Source organism: Salvelinus fontinalis, unplaced genomic scaffold, assembly GCF_029448725.1.
Source record: "Salvelinus fontinalis isolate EN_2023a unplaced genomic scaffold, ASM2944872v1 scaffold_0105, whole genome shotgun sequence".
Classification (NCBI taxonomy): domain Eukaryota; kingdom Metazoa; phylum Chordata; class Actinopteri; order Salmoniformes; family Salmonidae; genus Salvelinus; species Salvelinus fontinalis.
Window position 1 is genome coordinate 240,676 of NW_026600314.1, and position 19,177 is coordinate 259,852.

Consider the following 19,177-nt stretch of genomic DNA (forward strand, 5'->3'; position numbering starts at 1 on the left):
ATGTCATTACAGACGTTATAGAGATATTTATAACTTGACATGTCAGTCATTACAGACCTTAGAGAGATATTTATAACTTGTCATGTCATTACAGACCTTAGAGAGATATTTATAACTTGACATGTCATTACAGACCTTATAGAGATATTTATAACTTGACATGTCAGTCATTACAGACCTTAGAGAGATATTTATAACTTGTCATTACAGACCTTAGAGAGATATTTATAACTTGACATGTCATTCATTACAGACCTTATAGAGATATTTATAACTTGTCATGTCATTACAGACGTTAGAGAGATATTTATAACTTGACATGTCATTACAGACCTTATAGAGATATTTATGACTTGTCATTACAGACCTTAGAGAGATATTTATAACTTGACATGTCAGTCATTACAGACCTTAGAGAGATATTTATAACTTGACATGTCATTACAGACCTTATAGAGATATTTATAACTTGTCATGTCAGTCATTACAGACCTTAGAGAGATATTTATAACTTGACATGTCATTACAGACCTTAGAGAGATATTTATAACTTGACATGTCATTACAGACGTTATAGAGATATTTATAACTTGTCATGTCAGTCATTACAGACCTTAGAGAGATATTTATAACTTGTCATGTCAGTCATTACAGACCTTAGAGAGATATTTATAACTTGTCATTACAGACCTTAGAGAGATATTTATAACTTGTCATGTCAGTCATTACAGACCATAGAGAGATATTTATAACTTGTCATGTCAGTCATTACAGACCTTAGAGAGATATTTATAACTTGTCATGTCATGTCATTACAGACCTTAGAGAGATATTTATAACTTGACATGTCATTACAGACCTTAGAGAGATATTTATAACTTGTCATGTCAGTCATTACAGACCATAGAGAGATATTTATAACTTGTCATGTCATTACAGACCTTAGAGAGATATTTATAACTTGACATGTCATTACAGACCTTAGAGAGATATTTATAACTTGTCATGTCAGTCATTACAGACCTTATAGAGATATTTATAACTTGTCATTACAGACGTTAGAGAGATATTTATAACTTGACATGTCATTACAGACCTTAAAGAGATATTTATAACTTGACATGTCAGTCATTACAGACCTTAGAGAGATATTTATAACTTGACATGTCAGTCATTACAGACCTTAGAGAGATATTTATAACTTGTCATGTCATTACAGACGTTATAGAGATATTTATAACTTGACATGTCAGTCATTACAGACCTTATAGAGATATTTATAACTTGTCATGTCATTACAGACCTTAGAGAGATATTTATAACTTGACATGTCAGTCATTACAGACCTTAGAGAGATATTTATAACTTGACATGTCATTACAGACCTTAGAGAGATATTTATAACTTGTCATGTCATTACAGACCTTAGAGAGATATTTATAACTTGTCATGTCATTACAGACCTTAGAGAGATATTTATAACTTGTCATTACAGACCTTAGAGAGATATTTATAACTTGACATGTCAGTCATTACAGACCTTATAGAGATATTTATAACTTGTCATGTCATTACAGACCTTAGAGAGATATTTATAACTTGACATGTCAGTCATTACAGACCTTATAGAGATATTTATAACTTGTCATGTCATTACAGACGTTAGAGAGATATTTATAACTTGTCATGTCAGTCATTACAGACCTTAGAGAGATATTTATAACTTGTCATGTCAGTCATTACAGACGTTAGAGAGATATTTATAACTTGACATGTCAGTCATTACAGACCTTAGAGAGATATTTATAACTTGTCATGTCAGTCATTACAGACCTTAGAGAGATATTTATAACTTGTCATGTCAGTCATTACAGACGTTAGAGAGATATTTATAACTTGACATGTCATTACAGACCTTAGAGAGATATTTATAACTTGACATGTCATTACAGACCTTAGAGAGATATTTATAACTTGACATGTCATTACAGACCTTAGAGAGATATTTATAACTTGACATGTCATTACAGACCTTAGAGAGATATTTATAACTTGACATGTCAGTCATTACAGACCTTAGAGAGATATTTATAACTTGACATGTCATTACAGACCTTAGAGAGATATTTATAACTTGACATGTCAGTCATTACAGACCTTAGAGAGATTTTTATAACTTGACATGTCAGTCATTACAGACCTTAGAGAGATATTTATAACTTGTCATGTCATTACAGACCTTATAGAGATATTTATAACTTGTCATGTCATTACAGACCTTAGAGAGATATTTATAACTTGACATGTCAGTCATTACAGACCTTAGAGAGATATTTATAACTTGACATGTCAGTCATTACAGACCTTAGAGAGATATTTATAACTTGTCATGTCAGTCATTACAGACCTTAGAGAGATATTTATAACTTGACATGTCAGTCATTACAGACCTTAGAGAGATATTTATAACTTGCCCTGTCAGTCATTACAGACCTTAGAGAGATATTTATAACTTGACATGTCATTACAGACGTTAGAGAGATATTTATAACTTGACATGTCATTACAGACCTTATAGAGATATTTATAACTTGCCCTGTCAGTCATTACAGACCTTAGAGAGATATTTATAACTTGACATGTCATTACAGACGTTAGAGAGATATTTATAACTTGACATGTCAGTCATTACAGACCTTAGAGAGATATTTATAACTTGTTATGTCAGTCATTACAGACCTTAGAGAGATATTTATAACTTGACATGTCATTACAGACCTTATAGAGATATTTATAACTTGACATGTCATTACAGACCTTAGAGAGATATTTATAACTTGTCATGTCAGTCATTACAGACCTTAGAGAGATATTTATAACTTGTCATGTCAGTCATTACAGACCTTAGAGAGATATTTATAACTTGACATGTCAGTCATTACAGACCTTAGAGAGATATTTATAACTTGACATGTCATTACAGACGTTATAGAGATATTTATAACTTGTCATGTCATTACAGACGTTATAGAGATATTTATAACTTGACATGTCAGTCATTACAGACCTTAGAGAGATATTTATAACTTGACATGTCATTACAGACCTTATAGAGATATTTATAACTTGACATGTCAGTCATTACAGACCTTAGAGAGATATTTATAACTTGTCATTACAGACCTTAGAGAGATATTTATAACTTGACATGTCATTCATTACAGACCTTATAGAGATATTTATAACTTGTCATGTCATTACAGACCTTATAGAGATATTTATAACTTGACATGTCAGTCATTACAGACCTTATAGAGATATTTATAACTTGTCATGTCATTACAGACGTTAGAGAGATATTTATAACTTGACATGTCAGTCATTACAGACCTTATAGAGATATTTATAACTTGTCATGTCATTACAGACCTTAGAGAGATATGTATAACTTGTCAGAAATGTCCAGATCAACTAGCCCATCTCAGCAAACGCTTTTTAGCTGTGTTTTTTTAAGTCCATAGATTTTGTAGTAATGTTTGATTCTCTCAAAATAACATATGAATTCACATTAGACAGTTTTGTTTTAAACCTGCAAAATGTTCTCACCGCCAACAAGAGGGGTTTGAACAGTTCAACAGTGCTTGTGCCCATAGAATAGGCATGGCGTGCACACATGTGCAGGGGGGGGGGGGGGGGTGAGGTATGTCCCCCAATGCTGGAAGTTGGGCCTTAGTGAAACCTGTTGGGAACCCATGCTCTAGAAGTGATATTATGTCGAGTATGTACATATTACACTACATGGCCCAAAGTGAGATGAGAGGTTCAATGAGAAGCTGTCCACATACTTTTGTCCACGTAGTGTATGTACAGTGTTAAATCGATTTCTCTTCCAGTCTTCTCTCTCAGATCTATGCAGCAGCCGTCCAGTCGGTCCTGGCTGGAATCAAATGCTACTCCAACACTACTAGTGCTACTAAGGTGATAGTCCTTTCTCCAACTAGCTACAGTTGAAGTCAGAAGTTTACGTACACCTTAGCCAAATACATTTAAACTCAGTTTTTCACAATTCCTGACATTTAATCCTTGTAAAAATTCCTTGTCTTATGTCAGTTTGGTTCACCACTTTATTTTAAGGATGTGAAATGTCAGAATAATAGTAGAGAGAATTATTTATTTCAGCTTTTATTTCTTTCATCACATTCCCAGTGGGTCAGAAGTTTACATACACTCAATTAGTATTTGGTAGCATTGGCTTTAAATTGTTTAACTTGGGTCAAACGTTTCAGGTAGCCTTCCACAAGCTTCCCACAATAAGTTGGGTGAATTTTGGCCCATTCCTCCTGACAGAGCTGGTGTAACTGAGTCAGGTTTTTTGGCCTCCTTGCTCGCACACGCTTTTTCAGTTCGGCCCACAAATGTTCTATAGGATTGAGGTCAGGGCTTTGTGATGGCCACTCCAATACCTTGACTTTGTTGTCCTTAAGCCATTTTGTCACAACTTTGGACGTATGCTTGGGGTCATTGTCCATTTGGAAGACCCATTTGCGACCAAGCTTTAACTTCCTGGCTGATGTCTTGAGATGTTGCTTCAATATATCCACATAATTTTTGTGAAGTGCACCAGTCCCTCCTGCAGCAAAGCACCCCCACAACATGATGCTGCCACCTCCGTGCTTCACGGTTGGGATGGTGTTCTTCGGCTTGCAAGCCTTTCCTTTTTCTTCCAAACATAACGATGGCCATTATGGCCAAACAGTTCTATTTTTGTTTCATCAGACCAGAGGACATTTCTCCAAAAAGTACAATCTTTGACCCCATGTGCAGTTGCAAACCGTAGTCTGGCTTTTTTATGGCGGTTTTGGAGCAGTGGCTTCCTCCTGGCTGAGCGGCCTTTCAGGTTATGTCGATATAGGACTCGTTTTACTGTGGATATAGATACTTTTGTACCTGTTTCCTCCAGCATCTTCACAAGGTCCTTTGCTGTTGTTCTGGGATTGATTTGTACTTTTCTCACCAAAGTACGTTCATCTCTTGGAGACAGAACGCGTCTCCTTCCTGAGCGGTATGACGGCTGCGTGGTCCCATGGTGTTAATACTTGCGTACTATTGTTTGTACAGATGAACGTGGTACCTTCAGGCGTTTGGAAGTTGCTCCCAAGGATGAACCAGACTTGTGGAGGTCCACAATTTTTTTCTGAGGTCTTGGCTGATTTCTTTTGATTTTCCCATGATGTCAAGCAAAGAGGCTCTGAATTTGAAGGTAGGCCTTGAAATACATCCACAGGTACACCTCCAATTGACTCCAATTATGTCAATTAACCTATCAGAAGCTTCTAAAGCCATGACATAATTCTCTGGAATTTTCCAAGCTGTTTCAAGGCACAGTCAACTTAGTGTATGTAAACTTCTGACCCACTGGAATTGTGATACAGTGAATTATAAGTGAAATAATCTGTCTGTAAACAATTGCTGGAAAAATGACTTGTGTCATGCACAAAGTAGATGTCCTAACCGACTTGCCAAAACTATAGTTTGTTAACAAGAAATGTGTGGAGTGGTTGAAAAACGAGTTTTAATGACTCTAACCTAAGTGTATGTAAACTTCCAACTTCAACTGTATGTTTGCTGTAACTAGCTGCACGTTTGCTGTAACTAGCTATACACGGTAAACTGTAACTAGCTATACACGGTATGCTGTAACTAGCTATACACGGTATGCTGTAACTAGCTATACACGGTATGCTGTAACTAGCTATACACGGTAAACTGTAACTAGCTATACACGGTATGCTGTAACTAGCTATACACGGTATGCTGTAACTAGCTATACACGGTATGCTGTAACTAGCTATACACGGTAAACTGTAACTAGCTATACACGGTATGCTGTAACTAGCTATACACGGTATACTGTAACTAGCTATACACGGTAAACTGTAACTAGCTAGGCCCGGTATACTGTAACTAGCTAGGCACGGTATGCTGTAACTAGCTATACACGGTATATTGTAACTAGCTAGGCCCGGTATACTGTAACTAGCTATACACGGTTTACTGTAACTAGCTAGGCACGGTTTATTGTAACTAGCTAGGCACGGTAAACTGTAACTAGCTATACACGGTATACTGTAACTAGCTATACACGGTAAACTGTAACTAGCTACAATGTTATACTGTAACTAGCTACAATGTTATACTGTAACTAGCTACAATGTTATACTGTAACTAGCTACAATGGTATACTGTAACTAGTTAAACACATTATACTGTAACTAGCTACAATGTTACACTGTAACTAGCTATAGACAGTATACTGTAACTAGCTATACACGGTATGCTGTAACTAGCTATACACGGTATGCTGTAACTAGCTATACACGGTATGCTGTAACTAGCTATACACGGTAAACTGTAACTAGCTAGGCCCGGTATACTGTAACTAGCTATACACGGTATACTGTAACTAGCTATACACGGTATACTGTAACTAGCTACAATGTTATACTGTAACTAGCTACAATGTTATACTGTAACTAGCTACAATGTTATACTGTAACTAGCTACAATGGTATACTGTAACTAGCTATAGACAGTATACTGTAACTAGCTTAACAAGGTATACTGTAACTAGTTAAACACATTATACTGTAACTAGCTACAATGTTACACTGTAACTAGCTATAGACAGTATACTGTAACTAGCTTAACAAGGTATACTGTAACTAGCTAGGCCCGGTATACTGTAACTAGCTATACACAGTATACTGTAACTAGCTACAATGTTATACTGTAACTAGCTATACACGGTATGCTGTAACTAGCTAGGCCCGGTATACTGTAACTAGCTATACACGGTATGCTGTAACTAGCTATACACGGTATGCTGTAACTAGCTAGGCCCGGTATACTGTAACTAGCTATACACGGCATACTGTAACTAGCTATACACGGTATGCTGTAACTAGCTAGGCCCGGTATACTGTAACTAGCTATACACGGTATACTGTAACTAGCTATACACGGTATGCTGTAACTAGCTATACACGGTATGCTGTAACTAGCTATACACGGTATACTGTAACTAGCTATACACGGCATACTGTAACTAGCTATACACGGTATGCTGTAACTAGCTAGGCCCGGTATACTGTAACTAGCTATACACGGTATACTGTAACTAGCTATACACGGTATGCTGTAACTAGCTATACACGGTATGCTGTAACTAGCTAGGCCCGGTATACTGTAACTAGCTATACACGGTAAACTGTAACTAGCTATACACGGTATACTGTAACTAGCTATACACGGTATACTGTAACTAGCTATACACGGTATGCTGTAACTAGCTAGGCACGGTATGCTGTAACTAGCTATACACGGTATATTGTAACTAGCTATACACGGTATGCTGTAACTAGCTATACACGGTATGCTGTAACTAGCTAGGCACGGTATGCTGTAACTAGCTATACACGGTATGCTGTAACTAGCTATACACGGTATGCTGTAACTAGCTATACACGGTATGCTGTAACTAGCTATACACGGTATGCTGTAACTAGCTATACACGGTATGCTGTAACTAGCTATACACGGTATACTGTAACTAGCTAGGCCCGGTATACTGTAACTAGCTAGGCCCGGTATACTGTAACTAGCTATACACGGTATACTGTAACTAGCTAGGCCCGGTATGTTGTAACTAGCTATACACGGTATGCTGTAACTAGCTAGGCACGGTATGCTGTAACTAGCTATACACGGTATGCTGTAACTAGCTATACACGGTATACTGTAACTAGCTATACACGGTATACTGTAACTAGCTATACACGGTATACTGTAACTAGCTATACACGGTATACTGTAACTAGCTAGGCCCGGTATACTGTAACTAGCTATACACGGTATACTGTAACTAGCTATACACGGTATACTGTAACTAGCTATACACGGTATACTGTAACTAGCTATACCCGGTATACTGTAACTAGCTATACACGGTATGCTGTAACTAGCTATACACGGTATGCTGTAACTAGCTATACACGGTATACTGTAACTAGCTAGGCACGGCGGTATGCTGTAACTAGCTATACACGGTATGCTGTAAATAGCTATACACGGTATACTATAACTAGCTAGGCCCGATATGTTGTAACTAGCTATACACGGTATGTTGTAACTAGCTATACACGGTATGCTGTAACTAGCTATACACGGTATGCTGTAACTAGCTATACACGGTATGCTGTAACTAGCTATACACGGTATACTGTAACTAGCTATACACGGTATACTGTAACTAGCTATACACGGTATACTGTAACTAGCTAGGCCCGGTATACTGTAACTAGCTATACACGGTATGCTGTAACTAGCTATACACGGTATGCTGTAACTAGCTATACACGGTATACTGTAACTAGCTAGGCACGGCGGTATGCTGTAACTAGCTATACACGGTATGCTGTAAATAGCTATACACGGTATACTATAACTAGCTAGGCCCGATATGTTGTAACTAGCTATACACGGTATGTTGTAACTAGCTATACACGGTATGCTGTAACTAGCTATACACGGTATGCTGTAACTAGCTATACACGGTATACTGTAACTAGCTATACACGGTATACTGTAACTAGCTAGGCCCGGCGGTATACTGTAACTAGCTATACACGGTATACTGTAACTAGCTATACACGGTATATTGTAACTAGCTAGGCCCGGTATACTGTAACTAGCTAGGCCCGGTATACTGTAACTAGCTAGGCCCGGTATACTGTAACTAGCTATACACGGTATGCTGTAACTAGCTATACACGGTATGCTGTAACTAGCTATACACGGTATGCTGTAACTAGCTATACACGGTATGTTGTAACTAGCTATACACGGTAAACTGTAACTAGCTATACACGGTAAACTGTAACTAGCTATACACGGTATGCTGTAACTAGCTATACACGGTATGCTGTAACTAGCTATACACGGTATGTTGTAACTAGCTATACACGGTAAACTGTAACTAGCTATACACGGTAAACTGTAACTAGCTATACACGGTATGCTGTAACTAGCTATACACGGTATGCTGTAACTAGCTATACACGGTATGCTGTAACTAGCTATACACGGTAAGCTGTAACTAGCTATACACGGTAAACTGTAACTAGCTATACACGGTATACTGTAACTAGCTAGGCCCGGTATACTGTAACTAGCTAGGCCCGGTATACTGTAACTAGCTAGGCCCGGTATACTGTAACTAGCTAGGCCCGGTATACTGTAACTAGCTATACACGGTATGCTGTAACTAGCTATACACGGTATGTTGTAACTAGCTAGGCACGGTATGCTGTAACTAGCTATACACGGTATACTGTAACTAGCTAGGCACGGTATGCTGTAACTAGCTATACACGGTATGCTGTAACTAGCTATACACGGTATACTGTAACTAGCTATACACGGTATACTGTAACTAGCTAGGCACGGTATGCTGTGGCGTTGGATGAGGACGAGTGTTTTGTTACTGACTGAAACGTGTGTATATTTCCAGGCGAAGGACGTAGCAGAGCATACCTTCCAGCTGGCACTGGACTCGGTCCACCTGCCTCAGTACAGAACTGCTCTCAGGTACCAGCACACCTGTCACAATAGATAACAATACTACCTTTGTATTCCAATGGAAGGAATAAGGTATTTAATGTCATTAGTGATCTAGTATAAAGTGTTCTTCATTAGTGTTAGCTGATCTAGTATAAAGTGTTCTTCATTAGTGTCCTCTGAATGATGATGTTAGCTGATCTAGTATAAAGTGTTCTTCATTAGTGTTAGCTGATCTAGTATAAAGGGTTCTTCATTAGTGTTAGCTGATCTAGTATAAAGGGTTCTTCATTAGTGTTAGCTGATCTAGTATAAAGTGTTCTTCATTAGTGTTAGCTGATCTAGTATAAAGGGTTCTTCATTAGTGTTAGCTGATCTAGTATAAAGGGTTCTTCATTAGTGTTAGCTGATCTAGTATAAAGGGTTCTTCATTAGTGTTAGCTGATCTAGTATAAAGGGTTCTTCATTAGTGTCCTCTGAATGACGACGTTAGCTGATCTAGTATAAAGTGTTCTTCATTAGTGTCCTCTGAATGATGACGTTAGCTGATCTAGTATAAAGGGTTCTTCATTAGTGTCCTCTGAATGATGACGTTAGCTGATCTAGTATAAAGGGTTCTTCATTAGTGTCCTCTGAATGATGACGTTAGCTGATCTAGTATAAAGGGTTCTTCATTAGTGTTAGCTGATCTAGTATAAAGGGTTCTTCATTAGTGTTAGCTGATCTAGTATAAAGGGTTCTTCATTAGTGTTAGCTGATCTAGTATAAAGGGTTCTTCATTAGTGTTAGCTGATCTAGTATAAAGGGTTCTTCATTAGTGTCCTCTGAATGATGATGTTAGCTGATCTAGTATAAAGTGTTCTTCATTAGTGTCCTCTGAATGACGACGTTAGCTGATCTAGTATAAAGGGTTCTTCATTAGTGTCCTCTGAATGACGACGTTAGCTGATCTAGTATAAAGTGTTCTTCATTAGTGTCCTCTGAATGATGACGTTAGCTGATCTAGTATAAAGGGTTCTTCATTAGTGTTAGCTGATCTAGTATAAAGGGTTCTTCATTAGTGTTAGCTGATCTAGTATAAAGGGTTCTTCATTAGTGTTAGCTGATCTAGTATAAAGGGTTCTTCATTAGTGTTAGCTGATCTAGTATAAAGGGTTCTTCATTAGTGTTAGCTGATCTAGTATAAAGGGTTCTTCATTAGTGTCCTCTGAATGATGACATTAGCTGATCTAGTATAAAGGGTTCTTCATTAGTGTTAGCTGATCTTGTATAAAGGGTTCTTCATTAGTGTCCTCTGAATGATGATGTTAGCTGATCTAGTATAAAGTGTTCTTCATTAGTGTTAGCTGATCTAGTATAAAGGGTTCTTCATTAGTGTTAGCTGATCTAGTATAAAGGGTTCTTCATTAGTGTTAGCTGATCTAGTATAAAGGGTTCTTCATTAGTGTTAGCTGATCTAGTATAAAGTGTTCTTCATTAGTGTCCTCTGAATGACGACGTTAGCTGATCTAGTATAAAGGGTTCTTCATTAGTGTCCTCTGAATGATGACGTTAGCTGATCTAGTATAAAGGGTTCTTCATTAGTGTTAGCTGATCTAGTATAAAGTGTTCTTCATTAGTGTCCTCTGAATGATGACGTTAGCTGATCTAGTATAAAGTGTTCTTCATTAGTGTCCTCTGAATGATGATGTTAGCTGATCTAGTATAAAGTGTTCTTCATTAGTGTCCTCTGAATGAAGACGTTAGCTGATCTAGTATAAAGTGTTCTTCATTAGTGTTAGCTGATCTAGTATAAAGGGTTCTTCATTAGTGTTAGCTGATCTAGTATAAAGGGTTCTTCATTAGTGTTAGCTGATCTAGTATAAAGTGTTCTTCATTAGTGTTAGCTGATCTAGTATAAAGTGTTCTTCATTAGTGTTAGCTGATCTAGTATAAAGTGTTCTTCATTAGTGTCCTCTGAATGATGATGTTAGCTGATCTAGTATAAAGTGTTCTTCATTAGTGTTAGCTGATCTAGTATAAAGTGTTCTTCATTAGTGTCCTCTGAATGATGACGTTAGCTGATCTAGTATAAAGTGTTTTTCATTAGTGTTAGCTGATCTAGTATAAAGGGTTCTTCATTAGTGTTAGCTGATCTAGTATAAAGGGTTCTTCATTAGTGTTAGCTGATCTAGTATAAAGGGTTCTTCATTAGTGTTAGCTGATCTAGTATAAAGTGTTCTTCATTAGTGTCCTCTGAATGATGACGTTAGCTGATCTAGTATAAAGTGTTCTTCATTAGTGTTAGCTGATCTAGTATAAAGTGTTCTTCATTAGTGTTAGCTGATCTAGTATAAAGGGTTCTTCATTAGTGTTAGCTGATCTAGTATAAAGGGTTCTTCATTAGTGTTAGCTGATCTAGTATAAAGGGTTCTTCATTAGTGTTAGCTGATCTAGTATAAAGGGTTCTTCATTAGTGTCCTCTGAATGACGACGTTAGCTGATCAAGTATAAAGGGTTCTTCATTAGTGTCCTCTGAATGATGACGTTAGCTGATCTAGTATAAAGTGTTCTTCATTAGTGTCCTCTGAATGATGACGTTAGCTGATCTAGTATAAAGGGTTCTTCATTAGTGTCCTCTGAATGATGACGTTAGCTGATCTAGTATAAAGGGTTCTTCATTAGTGTCCTCTGAATGATGACGTTAGCTGATCTAGTATAAAGGGTTCTTCATTAGTGTCCTCTGAATGATGACGTTAGCTGATCTAGTATAAAGTGTTCTTCATTAGTGTTAGCTGATCTAGTATAAAGGGTTCTTCATTAGTGTTAGCTGATCTAGTATAAAGGGTTCTTCATTAGTGTTAGCTGATCTAGTATAAAGGGTTCTTCATTAGTGTTAGCTGATCTAGTATAAAGGGTTCTTCATTAGTGTTAGCTGATCTAGTATAAAGGGTTCTTCATTAGTGTTAGCTGATCTAGTATAAAGGGTTCTTCATTAGTGTTAGCTGATCTAGTATAAAGGGTTCTTCATTAGTGTTAGCTGATCTAGTATAAAGTGTTCTTCATTAGTGTTAGCTGATCTAGTATAAAGTGTTCTTCATTAGTGTTAGCTGATCTAGTATAAAGGGTTCTTCATTAGTGTTAGCTGATCTAGTATAAAGGGTTCTTCATTAGTGTCCTCTGAATGACGACGTTAGCTGATCTAGTATAAAGTGTTCTTCATTAGTGTCCTCTGAATGATGACGTTAGCTGATCTAGTATAAAGGGTTCTTCATTAGTGTTAGCTGATCTAGTATAAAGGGTTCTTCATTAGTGTTAGCTGATCTAGTATAAAGGGTTCTTCATTAGTGTTAGCTGATCTAGTATAAAGTGTTCTTCATTAGTGTCCTCTGAATGAAGACGTTAGCTGATCTAGTATAAAGTGTTCTTCATTAGTGTTAGCTGATCTAGTATAAAGTGTTCTTCATTAGTGTTAGCTGATCTAGTATAAAGGGTTCTTCATTAGTGTTAGCTGATCTAGTATAAAGGGTTCTTCATTAGTGTTAGCTGATCTAGTATAAAGTGTTCTTCATTAGTGTCCTCTGAATGATGATGTTAGCTGATCTAGTATAAAGTGTTCTTCATTAGTGTTAGCTGATCTAGTATAAAGTGTTCTTCATTAGTGTCCTCTGAATGATGACGTTAGCTGATCTAGTATAAAGTGTTCTTCATTAGTGTTAGCTGATCTAGTATAAAGTGTTCTTCATTAGTGTCCTCTGAATGATGACGTTAGCTGATCTAGTATAAAGGGTTCTTCATTAGTGTTAGCTGATCTAGTATAAAGTGTTCTTCATTAGTGTCCTCTGAATGATGATGTTAGCTGATCTAGTATAAAGTGTTCTTCATTAGTGTCCTCTGAATGAAGACGTTAGCTGATCTAGTATAAAGTGTTCTTCATTAGTGTTAGCTGATCTAGTATAAAGTGTTCTTCATTAGTGTTAGCTGATCTAGTATAAAGTGTTCTTCATTAGTGTTAGCTGATCTAGTATAAAGTGTTCTTCATTAGTGTCCTCTGAATGATGACGTTAGCTGATCTAGTATAAAGTGTTCTTCATTAGTGTTAGCTGATCTAGTATAAAGTGTTCTTCATTAGTGTTAGCTGATCTAGTATAAAGTGTTCTTCATTAGTGTTAGCTGATCTAGTATAAAGGGTTCTTCATTAGTGTTAGCTGATCTAGTATAAAGTGTTCTTCATTAGTGTCCTCTGAATGACGACGTTAGCTGATCTAGTATAAAGTGTTCTTCATTAGTGTCCTCTGAATGACGACGTTAGCTGATCTAGTATAAAGTGTTCTTCATTAGTGTCCTCTGAATGACGACGTTAGCTGATCTAGTATAAAGGGTTCTTCATTAGTGTTAGCTGATCTAGTATAAAGGGTTCTTCATTAGTGTTAGCTGATCTAGTATAAAGGGTTCTTCATTAGTGTTAGCTGATCTAGTTTAAAGGGTTCTTCATTAGTGTTAGCTGATCTAGTATAAAGGGTTCTTCATTAGTGTTAGCTGATCTAGTATAAAGGGTTCTTCATTAGTGTTAGCTGATCTAGTATAAAGGGTTCTTCATTAGTGTTAGCTGATCTAGTATAAAGTGTTCTTCATTAGTGTCCTCTGAATGATGATGTTAGCTGATCTAGTATAAAGTGTTCTTCATTAGTGTCCTCTGAATGAAGACGTTAGCTGATCTAGTATAAAGTGTTCTTCATTAGTGTTAGCTGATCTAGTATAAAGTGTTCTTCATTAGTGTTAGCTGATCTAGTATAAAGTGTTCTTCATTAGTGTTAGCTGATCTAGTATAAAGTGTTCTTCATTAGTGTCCTCTGAATGATGACGTTAGCTGATCTAGTATAAAGTGTTCTTCATTAGTGTTAGCTGATCTAGTATAAAGTGTTCTTCATTAGTGTTAGCTGATCTAGTATGAAGTGTTCTTCATTAGTGTTAGCTGATCTAGTATAAAGGGTTCTTCATTAGTGTTAGCTGATCTAGTATAAAGTGTTCTTCATTAGTGTCCTCTGAATGACGACGTTAGCTGATCTAGTATAAAGTGTTCTTCATTAGTGTCCTCTGAATGACGACGTTAGCTGATCTAGTATAAAGTGTTCTTCATTAGTGTCCTCTGAATGACGACGTTAGCTGATCTAGTATAAAGTGTTCTTCATTAGTGTTAGCTGATCTAGTATAAAGTGTTCTTCATTAGTGTTAGCTGATCTAGTATAAAGGGTTCTTCATTAGTGTTAGCTGATCTAGTATAAAGGGTTCTTCATTAGTGTTAGCTGATCTAGTATAAAGGGTTCTTCATTAGTGTTAGCTGATCTAGTATAAAGTGTTCTTCATTAGTGTTAGCTGATCTAGTATAAAGGGTTCTTCATTAGTGTCCTCTGAATGATGATGTTAGCTGATCTAGTATAAAGGGTTCTTCATTAGTGTTAGCTGATCTAGTATAAAGGGTTCTTCATTAGTGTTAGCTGATCTAGTATAAAGGGTTCTTCATTAGTGTTAGCTGATCTAGTATAAAGGGTTCTTCATTAGTGTTAGCTGATCTAGTATAAAGGGTTCTTCATTAGTGTTAGCTGATCTAGTATAAAGGGTTCTTCATTAGTGTTAGCTGATCTAGTATAAAGGGTTCTTCATTAGTGTTAGCTGATCTAGTATAAAGGGTTCTTCATTAGTGTTAGCTGATCTAGTATAAAGGGTTCTTCATTAGTGTTAGCTGATCTAGTATAAAGGGTTCTTCATTAGTGTTAGCTGATCTAGTATACCTGTTGTTTTCCCTCTCAGGTCTAAAAGTGTTTTCCACATCCAAGCTGTGAACAACCAGGGCAGGTGGGTTCTGATTCTTATAAAGAAAGTGTTTCATCACACTATGACTCAATGTTGTCAGTGATTGGTCACTATGACTCAATGTTGTCAGTGATTGGTCACTATGACTCAATGTTGTCAGTGATTGGTCACTATGACTCAATGTTGTCAGTGATTGGTCACTATGACTCAATGTTGTCAGTGATTGGTCACTATGACTCAATGTTGTCAGTGATTGGTCACTATGACTCAATGTTGTCAGTGATTGGTCACTATGACTCAATGTTGTCAGTGATTGGTCACTATGACTCAATGTTGTCAGTGATTGGTCACTATGACTCAATGTTGTCAGTGATTGGTCACTATGACTCAATGTTGTCAGTGATTGGTCACTATGACTCAATGTTGTCAGTGATTGGTCACTATGACTCAATGTTGTCAGTGATTGGTCACTATGACTCAATGTTGTCAGTGATTGGTCACTATGACTCAATGTTGTCAGTGATTGGTCACTATGACTCAATGTTGTCAGTGATTGGTCACTATGACTCAATGTTTTCAGTGATTGGTCACTATGACTCAATGTTGTCAGTGATTGGTCACTATGACTCAATGTTGTCAGTGATTGGTCACTATGACTCAATGTTGTCAGTGATTGGTCACTATGACTCAATGTTGTCACTGATTGGTCACTATGACTCAATGTTGTCGGTGATTGGTCACTATGACTCAATGTTGTCGGTGATTGGTCACTATGACTCAATGTTGTCAGTGATTGGTCACTATGACTCAATGTTGTCAGTGATTGGTCACTATGACTCAATGTTGTCAGTGATTGGTCACTATGACTCAATGTTGTCACTGATTGGTCACTATGACTCAATGTTGTCGGTGATTGGTCACTATGACTCAATGTTGTCGGTGATTGGTCACTATGACTCAATGTTGTCGGTGATTGGTCACTATGACTCAATGTTGTCGGTGATTGGTCACTATGACTCAATGTTGTCAGTGATTGGTCACTATGACTCAATGTTGTCAGTGATTGGTCACTATGACTCAATGTTGTCAGTGATTGGTCACTATGACTCAATGTTGTCAGTGATTGGTCACTATGACTCAATGTTGTCAGTGATTGGTCACTATGACTCAATGTTGTCAGTGATTGGTCACTATGACTCAATGTTGTCGGTGATTGGTCACTATGACTCAATGTTGTCGGTGATTGGTCACTATGACTCAATGTTGTCGGGGATTGGTCACTATGACTCAATGTTGTCGGTGATTGGTCACTATGACTCAATGTTGTCGGTGATTGGTCACTATGACTCAATGTTGTCGGTGATTGGTCACTATGACTCAATGTTGTCGGTGATTGGTCACTATGACTCAATGTTGTCGGTGATTGGTCACTATGACTCAATGTTGTCGGTGATTGGTCACTATGACTCAATGTTGTCGGTGATTGGTCACTATGACTCAATGTTGTCGGTGATTGGTCACTATGACTCAATGTTGTCGGTGATTGGTCACTATGACTCAATGTTGTCGGTGATTGGTCACTATGACTCAATGTTGTCGGTGATTGGTCACTATGACTCAATGTTGTCGGTGATTGGTCACTATGACTCAATGTTGTCGGTGATTGGTCACTATGACTCAATGTTGTCGGTGATTGGTCACTATGACTCAATGTTGTCGGTGATTGGTCACTATGACTCAATGTTGTCGGTGATTGGTCACTATGACTCAATGTTGTCGGTGATTGGTCACTATGACTCAATGTTGTCGGTGATTGGTCACTATGACTCAATGTTGTCGGTGATTGGTCACTATGACTCAATGTTGTCGGTGATTGGTCACTATGACTCAATGTTGTCGGTGATTGGTCACTATGACTCAATGTTGTCGGTGATTGGTCACTATGACTCAATGTTGTCGGTGATTGGTCACTATGACTCAATGTTGTCGGTGATTGGTCACTATGACTCAATGTTGTCGGTGATTGGTCACTATGACTCAATGTTGTCGGTGATTGGTCACTATGACTCAATGTTGTCGGTGATTGGTCACTATGACTCAATGTTGTCGGTGATTGGTCACTATGACTCAATGTTGTCGGTGATTGGTCACTATGACTCAATGTTGTCGGTGATTGGTCACTATGACTCAATGTTGTCGGTGATTGGTCACTATGACTCAATGTTGTCGGTGATTGGTCACTATGACTCAATGTTGTCGGTGATTGGTCACTATGACTCAATGTTGTCGGTGATTGGTCACTATGACTCAATGTTGTCGGTGATTGGTCACTATGACTCAATGTTGTCGGTGATTGGTCACTATGACTCAATGTTGTCGGTGATTGGTCACTATGACTCAATGTTGTCGGTGATTTAACACTATGACTCAATGTTGTCGGTGATTGGTCACTATGACTCAATGTTGTCGGTGATTGGTCACTATGACTCAATGTTGTCGGTGATTGGTCACTATGACTCAATGTTGTCGGTGATTGGTCACTATGACTCAATGTTGTCGGTGATTGGTCACTATGACTCAATGTTGTCGGTGATTGGTCACTATGACTCAATGTTGTCGGTGATTGGTCACTATGACTCAATGTTGTCGGTGATTGGTCACTATGACTCAATGTTGTCGGTGATTGGTCACTATGACTCAATGTTGTCGGTGATTGGTCACTATGACTCAATGTTGTCGGTGATTGGTCACTATGACTCAATGTTGTCGGTGATTGGTCACTATGACTCAATGTTGTCGGTGATTGGTCACTATGACTCAATGTTGTCGGTGATTGGTCACTATGACTCAATGTTGTCGGTGATTGGTCACTATGACTCAATGTTGTCGGTGATTGGTCACTATGACTCAATGTTGTCGGTGATTGGTCACTATGACTCAATGTTGTCGGTGATTGGTCACTATGACTCAATGTTGTCGGTGATTGGTCACTATCACTCAATGTTGTCGGTGATTGGTCACTCTGACTCAATGTTGTCGGTGATTGGTCACTCTGACTCAATGTTGTCGGTGATTGGTCACTCTGACTCAATGTTGTCGGTGATTGGTCACTCTGACTCAATGTTGTCGGTGATTGGTCACTCTGACTCAATGTTGTCGGTGATTGGTCACTCTGACTCAATGTTGTCGGTGATTGGTCACTCTGACTCAATGTTGTCGGTGATTGGTCACTCTGACTCAATGTTGTCAGTGATTGGTCACTCTGACTCAATGTTGTCAGTGATTGGTCACTCTGACTCAATGTTGTCAGTGATTGGTCACTCTGACTCAATGTTGTCAGTGATTGGTCACTCTGACTCAATGTTGTCAGTGATTGGTCACTATGACTCAATGTTGTCAGTGATTGGTCACTCTGACTCAATGTTGTCAGTGATTGGTCACTCTGACTCAATGTTGTCAGTGATTGGTCACTCTGACTCAATGTTGTCAGTGATTGGTCACTCTGACTCAATGTTGTCAGTGATTGGTCACTCTGACTCAATGTTGTCAGTGATTGGTCTCTCTGACTCAATGTTGTCAGTGATTGGTCACTCTGACTCAATGTTGTCAGTGATTGGTCACTCTGACTCAATGTTGTCAGTGATTGGTCACTATGACTCAATGTTGTCAGTGATTGGTCACTATGACTCAATGTTGTCAGTGATTGGTCACTATGACTCAATGTTGTCAGTGATTGGTCACTATGACTCAATGTTGTAAATGATTGGTC

The 19,177-nt window shown here is 37.8% G+C and overlaps 1 protein-coding gene across 1 annotated transcript in view; it reads left to right on the forward strand.

Annotated features, from left to right (window-relative positions):
- The window catches only part of dnaaf9 (dynein axonemal assembly factor 9), a 194,146-nt gene that overhangs the window by 70,062 nt on the left and 104,907 nt on the right, over nucleotides 1–19,177 (forward strand). Inside the window, exons 12-14 of the mRNA XM_055911908.1 lie at nucleotides 3,894–3,978; nucleotides 9,569–9,645; nucleotides 15,406–15,450. Coding sequence (XP_055767883.1) covers nucleotides 3,894–3,978; nucleotides 9,569–9,645; nucleotides 15,406–15,450 — 207 coding nt within the window. The remainder of the gene's footprint in view (nucleotides 1–3,893; nucleotides 3,979–9,568; nucleotides 9,646–15,405; nucleotides 15,451–19,177) is intronic.